The 13,709-nt window shown below is 38.2% G+C and overlaps 1 protein-coding gene across 5 annotated transcripts in view; it reads right to left on the bottom strand.

Moving 5' to 3' along the window:
• The window catches only part of ELAVL4 (ELAV like RNA binding protein 4), a 167,134-nt gene that overhangs the window by 87,356 nt on the left and 66,069 nt on the right, over positions 1-13,709 (bottom strand). For all 5 annotated transcript variants that reach the window (XM_061632941.1, XM_061632938.1, XM_061632939.1 and 2 more), the window contains exon 2: positions 1,379-1,619. In XM_061632941.1, coding sequence (XP_061488925.1) covers positions 1,379-1,607 — 229 coding nt within the window. In that variant the 5' untranslated portion in view covers positions 1,608-1,619. The remainder of the gene's footprint in view (positions 1-1,378; positions 1,620-13,709) is intronic.

Raw genomic sequence — 13,709 nt, 5'->3', positions numbered from 1 at the left:
ATGCCTGGGCCGCCATGTTGGAGATCCGCACGCACACGGCGCGCCGGCATGTAACACAGCAAGGAGCGGGGCAGCAGAAGGCCATTTAAGGCCACCCCACCAGCTTCCCGCCGTCCGTTTGAGTTCCGGCGGCACCCGCCCGACCCTCCCTCTGCTGCAGTGTGATCCATTTGGTCGCTACGGGGCTGACTAGGAATTTTTGGCCTGCCTGCTTCACTTGGCTGGCAGGTTTCTTTTTCCTACTCCGCACTGTGGTTGGGGGAGAAGGGTCAAGGGTTAGCATGGGTGCCCCCTGGGGTCATTAGGCTGATTGGGCTGTTTGGCTTTAATGTGTCAATGGTCACTTTCGGAGTACAGGCGTAGAAGTGCGGGGAAATGTTAAAGGGAAAGGGCAGCTAGGTGACACCTTTAGGCACCTTTGGGGGTGACGGGCGGTCTGGAGGCCTGCAGCTCAGGGCTACACAGCCCGGGGGCAGGGTACAGGCCGCCTCTGGGGCCAACGTGCCTCATCTGCTCGGAGTTTCAGGGCTCCGAGGGGCGGTGATGCAGGTTGGACCCCCTACACATCTTCAGGGTGTGGCTGGAGCTGGGGGCTGGCACAGGGCAGCCCCGGGCTCAGGCAGGGTCTGGTCGCCCGATAGCTGCAAGCAGGCTTTGCCTGGATCACCAGAATGTGCCCGCACTTTATTTCCCTTCTGCAGGTTCTTTATTCAATTGATTCTGTTTAAATAAAGTGGCCCATTATTTAACCCAAGATATGGTGTCTGTGTTTATTTCGGCAATAGGCCGCAATCAGCTTCTTTGAATGTCCACGAGTTCTTGTATTATGAGAGAGGGAGAAGAACTTTTCTCTATCCACTTTCTCAATGCCATGCATAATTTTATACACTTCTATCATGTCTCCTCTGACCCGCCTTTACTCTAAACTAAAAAGCCCCAAGTGCTGTAATCTTTCCTTGTAAGGGAGTCGCTCCATCCCCTTGATCATTCTGGTAGCCCTCTTCTGTACCTTTTCCAACTCTATAATATCCTTTTTGAGATGAGGCGACCAGAACTGTACACAGTATTCCAAATGCGGCCGCACCATAGATTTATACAATGGCATTATGATATCGGCTGTTTTATTTTCAATACCTTTCCAAATTATTGCTAGCATGGAATTTGCCTTTTTCACAGCTGCCGCACACTGGGTTGACATTTTCATCGTGCTGTCCACTACAACCCCGAGGTCTCTCTCCTGGTCAGTCACCGCCAGTTCAGACCCCATGAGCGTATATGTGAAATTCAGATTTAAACAACCTTGTTAAAAATCAAAGTAACAGAAGACCACAGCATGGGTCTCAATCTCAAGAAGTAAGAAAACAATGAAGAACTTTACCTGTAATTTTGTCTCTCACAAGCTTGCAAGATTCTATTTCACCAATGCTCCCAAAAAGGCTCCTGAACTCTTCCTGGGTCATGTTCTGTGGTAAATAGTTGACTATGAGGTTTGTTTTGCTGTCATCCGTAGCAGCCCCCGTCTGCATAGGGGAAGGGCAGTTCCTACTGTTGCTGGCAGGTCCATTGGTTGTATTAGATGTTGGGCCATTTGACACCTGAGGCTCCATGGTGCTAATTATCTGAACAGAAAGGAAAAAGGAAAGAAATACCACCTTAAAGTCTTACAGGTGCTATTTTTAAAATTATACTTACAAACTAAAACGTAGGTAGCATTCATGGCCAATTTAAGACAGTTAACAAAAAAAACCCAGCTTGATTCTTCTGCTGTTGTTGTAAAGTAGGTCATGCTTGTCTTTGGTAGAGAGCACATACAAAAACGCAGAGGAAAATAAAAACTTCCCTTTCTTCTTCATTTTTTTGTTAATGCAAGCCTAATTTCTCTTTTCATAATGCAATCATCTTCATAAATGTGTATTTACATCACACAAATTTAATTGATTTAAGATATAATGACTGTGTTTAGAATTATAGTTCCTTCTAAGTGGAAGAGTCCCATATGGAGGTAGAAACTGAAAAGGTAAAAATACATTAGCTGTTTAATTACTGTAACACCCAGTGCTGTGATACATTTATCTAGGGCATTCAAGTTATAGAAAGATGTGACTGCGATCAGCTTGAAGCAATAACCTCCCAAGTCTTACCAAACATACTTACTTGTATCACTGAAAAGCCTGTATTCGTCAGTTAAATTTGGCACTAAGGACTTTTTTTTTTTTACTAAATAAAGGCATGAAACTTATATTTGAGCCAATACATTAACAGCCCCCACTTTCACTGAAAGTGAAATACCCAATGCTATTTTTTCTAAACAGATTAAAAATAGGCAATGGAAACTCTTATTAAACCAAGTTCTAACATCATGCAGAATTATTCACGTGGCTTATTGGAACATAATTATATCCCTCCTAGATCAGACCAAAGGCTCACCTACTCCAACATTCTGTTTCCCACAGTAGCAAAACAGAAGCCTATGGGAAGCATGCAAGCAGGACAGACTCATAGTTTTCATCGTAAATCTTCTACTATTCAGCTTCTACTATGCGCTCATGCTGAACAGAGTTTGGGGTCCTTGAGCAAGGCACCTTTACTTGGTTTCCTTAGTTTGAATGAAGGGGGACTGAAAAAGGGAAATTCTGTAATATTTTCTTTGACCATCTTGGATGTCACATGTAAAGCCAATGTCCTATCTTCCACAGCAGATACGGGACAAGGATGGACAAAGGAACTGATGGAGAATGAGACAGAAGTCGTGCCCTCTTTCAGAGCCTTGGAACTATTTAACTGGAAAGTGCCATCTCTGGAACAAAGACTCACCAATCCTATCTGGTCCTAAAGACACACTAACTTTGTTTTTGAGAACAACCTCACACTGTAATTTCATAGTAACTTGTGAAAACAAACCCACACATTTAACAGTTCTACTCTTATCCTAGAAAACTAAAAACAAAAATATGGTCCTGGGCATTATTTCTAACATTTGAAAATTGTAGATTAAGTTAGTTGCCTGCCAACACCATGGAAAGTGCAGATATAACTTTTAGAAATGAATAAATGAAATCTGATTAAATAAACACAGTCTGCGTCTGTATTGGAATTGCTTTTTAGTATGTTTTAAAACCTTTTTTTAAAAAATATATTTCTAACTTTTTTTGAGATGTCTTCAACGCTTTTAAAGAATGTTTTTGAAGATGTTTTGTTTTAATGTATTTTAAAGTTTGTTTTTATGCTGTTTTGGAGTGTTTTTGGTGCTTTTGTTTGCTGCCCTGGGCTCCTGCTGGGAGGAGGGGCGGGATATAAATCAAATGATGATTAGATAGATAGATAGATAGATAGATAGATAGATAGATAGATAGATAGATAGATAGATAGATAGATAGATAGATAGATAGATAGATAGATAGAAAGAAAATAGTTAAAGTGTTAGCAGAACAAGGTGCAATACAAAAAGTATATACCATAGTTGGTGACAAACTGTCCTTTTTGCTCCTTAGATGACACAAATTACTCATCTATAACAACCACTGCACAAATGACGTTTGTTCATATACTGGCATATTGATAACTGCATGTAATCTGTATACTGCCATGTGTGAAATTATCATAAGTATTTGCCAGGACAAGTATTTGCCAGGACAAGTAGGAATTCACAGGTTTGCTGTAATCACCTTTTGGTGCCTGCCCTATCAGAGTCTTCCTGATGCACAGGGGAAGGCAAAAAACAGCAGCACCTATTGAGTTCCCAAGGAATCCCTATAGTCATCAACAAATGGTGAGACGCCCTCCAACTACTATAATGGCTCTAGCTGCAGTTGCTCTTTGAACTGGACATCCACTTTATGGGAAGGTTCAGCATAACTTTTGAAATTATGTAATTATTATACTTCCACTTGGTAAAATAAGTAAGAGAACAATTTTCTTTAGAATCTGTTTTTTGGGGACTTGCAAACTCTGAAAATAACTACATACACCTAGGCAAAAATTGCTAAGCACTGAAAAAACTACAAACTCTGTTTAATAAGATATCTATCACCATGTTTTGTATGGGTGGGCAACTTCCAGTCTGTGAACCAATGATAGGCATGGCACAAGCCCCAATTTGGCCTGCAAGGCCATTTCCCCCGAACTGCACCCATCTGCCCTATACCTGACATCATATGTGACATCAGGTGTGGTGCAGGTAGAGACATGATTGGCCCAACTGTGTGATTGAATTCCTCAAGGATGAAGTCACCTCCTACTGGAGCCATTATGCAAGTGAGGTCTCTGTGGGAAACTATCATGCAGTTGATGCCTGCAGAAAATAGCTTTGCCAGTCCTATGCTCAGTGTTAGGGAAGCACCAAGCATGGGGCTGGCAAAGATTCTTATGGCCAGCTGGCTGCTGGCACTTGGGAAGCACTATGCAAGGGACTTTGTCAAGTGGGGGAGAAAATCTACCTGTTAAAGATGGCCTGAGGGAGTGGGGACCAATAAGGATCTAGCCAAAAAGGTCCCCCATCTCTGATGTATAATAATGGCAAATGTATTTTACCAGCCCCTACCTTAAAGAAGCCAAAACAGCACCATCCATGCACATGAAGGTGCCCAATGAATGCTAAGTGGGCATGGAATGCTGACTGACTGTTGCAGGGGAAACAGGAAGGGAATGGAGCTTCATGAGGAAATTGGCTGGCTGGGACTCTGAGCAGGAGCACTCTGCACTGCAATATTTTGTGGCAAACCTCACTTGTGATTGAAAGATCACATGCATAATATTGGAGGGGAGGAACTTAGCCTTCTGCTTAATTCAGTTTGCTTCACATTATAAAGGTGTTAGCAAAATCAAAGTACGATTGTTCTCAGTTCAATGTTTATCTCAATATTGCTTTTGAACTTCTGGAATATATTTTTTCCTGTAGTATTTTAGATAACAAGCATGTACACCTCAAAGCACAGTTTTGAGAACCTATTTGTAAAGGCCACTTGAATAAATTTACAGTTAAGAAAGTATATTCAGTACATTTGCAAAACTGGCCTTTCAAACAAAATATACAGTGCCTTACAAAAATAATCAGACCCCTGACCAATGCTCTCGTATTACTGAATTACAAATGGTACATTGCAATTTCGTTCTATATGGTATTTTATTTTGAAACACTGAAACTCAAAATCAGTTATTGGAAGGTGACAATGTACCATTAATAATTCAGTAATATGAGAGCATTAGTCAGGGGTCTGATTCAGAGCTTGGAAAAGTTACTTTTTTGACCTACAACTCCCATCAGCCCAATCCAGTGGCCATGTTGGCTGGGGCTGATGGGAGCTGTAGTTCAAAAAAGTAACTTTTCCAAGCTCTGGTCTGATTACTTTTGCAAGGCGCTGTATATGAATTTCAGTAAGCCTCTGTAGCCTCATATCAAAGAACAAGCATCACTGAAATATGGACAGGATCAAAGTAATGTCTCCATCTTACTCCCAAGTACACACTGAGTAAATATCAAGATGCTATATCTGCTTCATTCAGGAAGTCATCTGCTTTGAATCTTCCTCCTAAAATTTATGTCCACATACAAGGAAAACTTAGAAAGAGGCTATGGTAATATGAACTGGTACTCAATCAACATTTTTTCTCTGCTCATCCCCCACTCCAACTTCAAACCGTAAATCTAATCTTGTATTCTGGAGCTGCAATTCAACTGAACACAATTTTTTTCATCTACACTGTGCTCATGCAATTGCATCGAGCAGATTTAAAATCGAAATTCTGATTGATGCCATGTACTGGCAAAACAATCTAACAGGCAAAAATACACACTCCTTTAAGTAAGAGAGACAGGTCAACAGTCATTATTTATTTACTCTGAGTAGAGCTGCCACTTTTTGACTGGAGTAGACTACCATATTTAAGAGCTATCTCTGCAGTACATAAAGCTGTATCTCTCCTATCCTCTTCAACAAAATGTTCGGACTAAAAGATGAGAAGAGGCAACTGAGCCTCATCTGCTTCATACAAGTGCTGCACCTAAGCGTTGGTCTCATTGTTTCTCCCCTCGCCTCTTCCTCAACAATGTGCAGTAATAGAATCATGGTGCTGCTGCTGCATGCTGTCCTACAGAGCTGTGTCTTAAAACAGTAAGTTCTTTTCAGGTCAGGAGATAGTAATCCAAGCCTAACACACTCCTAATTAGCGGACTTGAAATGGTAAAATGTTCCACATGTACATCATTTTGCACACTTGGTACTGATACTGCCTGCTCCTCAAATACAGAGGTATGTAGAATGGAAGTCCTTCTAGTTGGTTGCAGCTAATACTAGTCTTACTCAAAGTAGACCCATTGAAATTAATGAGCATGATTAATTTGTTCCATTAATTTCAGTGAGTCTACTCTGAGTGTACTCTGATTACAAACCCATGTGTAGATCTAAATTTCCAAACCCAGAAAGAACTTTTGAACAGTAAGGTAGTGGGAACAACTCCCCAGAAACTACAAAGCTTTGCCAATATGCCCTAAATCCCACAGGATGGACCTATAAGCTTGGAACCTTTGCAAGGGAAGAGCGGCTTGAGGAGGAGCCATTTGCAGTGGTGTGATGGCAAGTGGAGAGGGGGTTTCTCCCTGTTGCCGTATATCCATCCTGTTGCTCTTGCCTCTTCTCTTTCCTTTTTCTGCTGTCTCCTCCACTGTTAAACATTGATCATAAGCTCAGAATAGGGGACTGTATTTTTTTTACTTATTCTGTAAAGTACCATACTGGATTGTATTAATAATGACAACAAGCTTTTAAAAACTCAGTTGTCCCCTAGGCTAAACCAGGGACAGCCAACATGGCATCCTCCGGATGTTCTTGGACTACAATTCCCATTGTTTCTGACTACTGGCCATGCTAGCTGGGGCTGATGGGAGTTGCAGTCCAACAACACCTGGAGGGCAACACAACGGCTACACTAGGGCTAAGTGGTGCATGCCCATGCTAGTTTCTATTTAGCTGTACTGAAGGACAGTACCTTAGGGATACTACATGTTATTTGCAATTCTATGGGTGGTAAAAACAACCCCCTCAGGAAAAGCAAAGTACCTTTGGGTTGGGAAAGGAACTGGGAAGCAGGGGAGATAAAGGTGCTTAACCCTAGCTCTGGTAACATCATTTGTCTTCTTGAAATGACCCCTACCATAGGAGAAAAATGCACAGCGATCCCTTAAGGGAGAAAACAAGTGTGGGGATGGGAATGGGGCGTATTTTGACTGTCCTTCCCCCCAAATTTCTCCTCACAACGTGAAGCCAGTCAAGGCTGCTTTGCATTTTAAAAAAATGTGTGAGTAAAAGAACTGTGAAACTTCATCTAACTTGTAGTTTGCCTCTAACAGAAGCTCGGTACTGGATGGTCACCAATCTTCTGGCCACCAATTCAATTTTTTCCATGGATTTAACTGATATGCAAAATGGCACTAATGCCATTCTTCCATTCTGCCTCCTCCCAAAATATTTGATTTAAACTGCTATGCAAGCTTTGTAGCTTGTGTACTTAGTTTCTTTATGGGTTATTAATACACAACAGTACACTTGTGCATTCATTAAAATATCACAATAGTATCTGATCTGACTTCACTTATTTATGCAATTTATGTTTACGTAATTTTAATCAATGCATAAACATGTTCACGTGCATGAGCAGCCTCTAAGAAAAAGACAATGAAACTGAAAGGAAGCTAAACATGTATCCATCTCAAAAAATTAAACATTCCCCTAGCGCAACCACAACGCTGAACACAACATAGGCAAGCCATCCTAAAGGTTTTGAGTAGTTTCCTAGGTCTTATTCTCCCTTCTACCCACAATCTTCCTGCCTTTCACAGTCCTTTAATTACAAGATTTTACAAGGGAAAGTCACCATGGAGATATCATTTCCCACAAATATCTTGCATATAAGCACATGTATTCTTGGATCAAATACTATCAGGAAAAAAACCCAAACACATATGTTTTTGCCAGTTTTTTCTACATCACACGTTTGTAAAAATTAAGCTGAACTTAAGTTGCTGGTGTTGCTATATGATCCAATAAGCTACTACTTATTTTGTTGAATAAAGTATATTTCATCCAAATTGAGACTCATATACTGTTAGTTTTAAAAAGATTTACGTACCAGAGGCTTGTCAGTCAATTATGAATTTGATATTTCCAAGCATCTATCATTTAAAAGAATCACTCCCCCAATTCTGGATTTTTTTTTAAAAAAAATTCTTATGAAAATTTTAATGCAAATTTCTCCTAACATATACATTTCTGTATGCAAATTTGCCTAATATAAATATTTTTGGTAAGCAAATCTCCGTAATATAATGTAAATATAACATAAATTTATGTAAGTGATTTTCATCAAAATATGCATTTTTATGCCCACTTTACCCAGTATATGCATTTTTGTACATATTACTTGACTGGATAACTGCATTACAAAATTTGGAGAGGTGCAAATTTCGAAGGATGGCTGTGTTTCGCTTCCCATATTTGGAAAGTGCAAATTTGGTATGTTCACCATTAAATGCAAACTGAATCAAATTTTCCCCCAATCCCTACCCCCTCCCACTAAAATATCCATATTTTTACAGGTCCATGCTGTGTCTGTCATAGTACAACAAATTCCCATTTGTAAAAACACCACAATCTATTATCATCTGAATGAACAGTTTGTGAGCATGGCCTTGAGAAGAATTTATGTATGGGAGCAAGTAACAAGTAATGTGCAGACCTAGCAACAACTAGTAGGAAATGGAAAGAGATTCTAATGGAGATCCCTCTCCTGCATGTGCAGCCATCTGGGTGCAAGTTCATATGACACTCCTATTTTTTCCTATTGTTGCCATGTTTGTGAGAATTAATTTTTATTGGTGCCTCAGCAATGCTTTATTTTTGTAAAGCCTATGAATGCAATCAAGTTTGCAAAGATACAGCTTAAAATAATGAATTTTAAATCCATCATTCCCCCCACAGCTCTCAAAAGTCACATACTACATACACTAGCATAGTTTCTTTCTCTCCAAAAGAACGTAAGAGCACTCAAATTTATAAATAAATCTTCAGAATCTTACTTTAATTTTTTCAATGTTCTGGCTAAAATATTTATTTTAATAATAAAGCAAATGTGTAAAACATTTGTATGTGTAAAAACCACTCATCATGTGTAAAAAATGATGAGAAAAACCCACCTATGGTCAAACTTATCTTTTTCCATTGTTACTGTAATAAATACAACTATCTTGTGTTGCTGTGGAAAACAAAATCACTAAGAAAAACTTTTGCCCACATAAAGATTATGAAAAACCTCACCATGTTCAGATATTTTTACAATATTTCCTATATTCTCAAACATCTGGTTGAACTAGATAGAACTTCATGCATGCATTTTTAAATACTAATATGTAAGAAATAAAACCACTGAAATCCCAATCTTATTTGTGTATGTATATGTAAATGCACATTTTCACTAAGAGAACAAGAAAAACATTTTCAATAAGAAAATGTGCCTGAATGAGCAACAAAAGAAAAGAAATTTCTCAAATTATTATAACAGGCTTGACCAGCATTCACAGAACTTGAAAATACGGTAATAAAATGGAATCATTGTCAAGTTGGTTGAATGGATTCTGAAACTTTAAAAAATGCAGGAGCTGTAACGAAAGCCATCATGGTAAATTATAACTTAAAACCTAAATTCAAACTTAAATTATAAGTTAAAACCTTCCTCTTTCCCAAAGCATTTTAACTTTTTGCATTTTAACTTAATTTAAATTTATTTTCTTGTTATGTTTGCTGTTATTGATTTTTGATTGCTTTATTGTTATTGTATTATATTGTTCATTTTATTGTATTTTGTTGTTCACCGCCCAGAGAGCTATTGCTAGTCGGGCGGTATATAAGTTTAATAATAATAATAATAATAATAATAACAACTTACATAAATTCATTAACCATAATTTCATATAATTTCTAAATGTTAATTAATGAAAATACTTAAAAGAAGATTTTTTTCACAAAAAGAACATTGATAAATAATGTGGCATTCTGTTGTCAAAGGCAGTTCTTTCATTATTTCAACTTATTTATGCATGTCACAACAAGCTATCAGAGAGGTCCCACCACAAACGTAAGACCTGAAGAAACACATTTTTAAAAAATAATGTATTCTATGCTGCCATTGCCAACTGAAATATCTGTACAAGTCATGTGTCAGGCCCTGATTTATGGCTGGCAGATTAGGGTGGCTAATCTACATATACAATATACAAATTTTAGCTATACTCATTTCTTGATTATCTGAATTCAGTCTGTATACCTATATTAACTTTCAGTCTTTGTTAGATTCAATTGACAGATAACCCATTTCCAATTACTCAAGTATGTTAAACACCTCAGTAAATAATTAATTTAATATGCTAAACTCAATCCATGTAATCGTCCCACCCACCACGGTTTAGGAAGAGAGGTACATACTGGCCTGTGGTCCCCTGCATGCTCCTTGCACAAATAATCCCCCCCAGTGCTACGTGTTTGTACAAGACCTGACATCAGAGGCTTCATCATTACTATACTTTAAAAAGTCAAAATAAAATGTACTAGCTCCATGGCACTGGGAGACTGTATTCCTGGAATTTTATAAATGCAATTTTTCAGATTCTGGGAAATGAGGTGGTCAGCTATTTCACCCTTTTATGCCCCACATTAATGGCTACTTCTTGATTCATTGTTGCCAATTTAGCATTATTAATCCAGGGAAATGAAGGATTAAAAAGCTAAATCTTAAAACCTTTATCTTGTATAGACATGAAAACCCACTTTTCTAATAGCCAAGAAGTTACAGAAGGAATATTGGAAGGAAACAAAAAGGATATCTGATGACTGTAATGGAATCACATCAGGCAATGTCATCTCTCCAACCTACCCTACTTCACACTTGACCAGCACAGATAAGCCCCTCCAGCAAAAAGTAAATCCAAATGTTTAGGATTTGAAAAGAGTTCACTTGAAAGGGTGAGTTACAACCAGTGCTGTGGAGTCAGAGTCAGAAGCAATTTTGGGTGGAGTCGGAAGAAATGTACCGACTCAGACTTCAAAATAAATTTTGATTGACAAATTTTTTAAAATATAAATTCAAAATGTCAAAGAAGCTTCCCATGAAGTCAGCTGTATTTGAGCATTTCACCATAACTCAAGATGGAAAACATTGTATGTCAGTGTATGACACAGGACCCAGATGAAGACAAATGCTGTGATGCCAAGATCAGAACATATTCAGGCAGCGATAAAAATGCTCCTACGAGAGCTTCCAATTTAAAAAGACATTTACAGCACTTTCCAGGGCTGTGGAGTCAGAAGCAATTTTGGGTGGAGTCGGACAGTAGAAAAATACAGGAGTCGGAGTCGAAGGTTTGGCGTACCGACTCCACAGCCCTGGTTACAACACACTCCTATACATGTCCACTCACAAGCAAGCCTCGTTTAGTCCAGTCAGTCTTACTCTTAGGTAAATGGATTTACGATTGCAGCTTTAAACAAATACTTAATTTCTTCTATTTAAAACATTGGAGAAAGTGCATAACTACTTTAAGTGCATAACTTTTTATGTGTTAGCTATTTGATAAGTGTTTTAATATTTTAATAGAAGCCACTCCAGCAATGTACTTGAAAGGTGGGATATAACAATAAATAAATCAATAAATCTACTCTTGCTGAAGTAGGCTGGTATCGGGGAGGGGGGGAAGTCCTGAAAGCAATAGAACTTATTTGTGAGACTTTCAAAAGCACATTTTCTTCTCAATAACACTACTGCCAGGTTTCAGTGTCAATGACTATTTTTATTAAAGTTTCTGCACTGCACTAGACTTCCTATTATTTACTTAATAAATACATCATGAACACAAAATAAAAGGGGAAAACTAAGTTTCAGAGCAGCTCTGCCTGCAGGCAAATCCAATATCTCAGAAACAAATGTTTAACCCTCTGCATTATGACATAACACTTGCAAAAGTGTGTGTTTGTATGAGGGTATCATCTTCATTTTTCCAAAGAACTATGGTTAAAACTAGAACTCCTTAGTTGCAGAAATAACTTGTCAAGAAAAAGGATCTGAAGTAACAGATACTTATCAATGTTTGGGTTTTTTTGAATGACAGAACCTTACAATTTTTCTGTAAGATCTTAAGATTCAGTCTATAACACGAGGAAGTTAAAAATGGGCACTTGTTTGGTTTCGTACTACTGGGCACCATAAGTGACAAAATAAGTAAAATAGTAAGCAACTGAACTATAAATCAGGAAAAATGATTAAAGTATGTTTAAAATGCTGTATTCTATGGTGCATATACTTGAATATGGTTGTGAACTGCTTGAAGCTTATTAAAATCCTAAGAGAAAGTCCAATTACACCTAAAAGACATCAGAGAAAGGGTCTCTGAACTAGCATGCTGTCCAACTTCCCTTGGGATGTGGTTCCAGAATCAGAGCATCACAATCCAAAAGACCCTTTTCTACCTCCATGCCAAAAATTAGCGAAGGAGCTCTTCAACTCTTGGCAAAGGAACACTGAGAAAGGCATCATAAAATGACCATAAATAGTATGCAGGAGGATGCAATCCTTCAAATATTCTGGTTCCAACCATTTTTGGTTTAATAGGTAATACCCAGCACCTTGAATTGAGTCAAGAAACAAAATGGAAGCCAGTGTAATTTGAGCAAGACCAGAGTAACATGGTTAGAAAAGTGAACAGCAGAAATTATTCTGGTCAAAGCATTTTGTATCAGCTGGAGTTTCCAACATGAAATGTGTTTCCGTAATCAAATATGGATGTGGTCGATACTTGTGTAACAATGGCCAGATCTCCTTTCCCCAGTAAGTGATCCGGCTAGCATACTAGCTGAAGGTAGGCAAAGGCACTCCCAGACACCACAGCCAAACTGGACATCTAGGAACACCTCCAAACTGAAGAACTGATCTTTCAGAGACAGTATCAGCCCACCCAGAACAGTTTGCAATTATGATCCCAGTTCAGCATTTCTACATGTGTCCTGTTTGGTTTAAAGTTGGTTATTGTCACGTGTCATGACAGAATGGCTTGGTTCGTATGTCACATAAAACCATAGTTAAGAATCAACTATAACTTAATGTGTCTGAGCCATTCCGTCAGCAGGTACTTAAGTTTATACTAAAATCTGGAAATGTAACTATCCTCTCTCACCAAATACCCATCTTTTAACCCTCAGTATCAAACATTGGAATGGACTATGACTAGAAATGTAAAATTTCCTAAAATGTTGAAGCCATAGAAAAAAACAGAAATATTTGGAAAATGTGAAAAAATGCAATATTAGCATTTTTTACAGGTTGAAAGTCACTTTGTTACTTCAGGAACATAAAATGTAATTATAAGTTGGTTTGGAATAAAATTATCACATTTGATATATTAAAAGTACATTTTATTCAAACAACTATTACAAATTGAATTTACTTTTTTAAATTTTTACTTTTTTTTTTTAGAACAAATGGATCTACAAGATCCTGAACTGTAAGGAACACCTGAAATATAAGGAAACCCTTTCGTTTTGCCAGTTTATGAGGAGCAGGCAAAAAACATTTTTTTAAAAAACAAAAGAAACCATCAACATTAATAACAAAGAAAAGTATTTGTCTCCGCTAATCCTCCACAGTGTCAAGCAGACATAAAGCATCCATTC

This window comes from Rhineura floridana, chromosome 6 (assembly GCF_030035675.1).
Source record: "Rhineura floridana isolate rRhiFlo1 chromosome 6, rRhiFlo1.hap2, whole genome shotgun sequence".
Lineage (NCBI taxonomy): Eukaryota > Metazoa > Chordata > Lepidosauria > Squamata > Rhineuridae > Rhineura > Rhineura floridana.
This window is presented reverse-complemented; position numbering and strand designations above follow the sequence as displayed.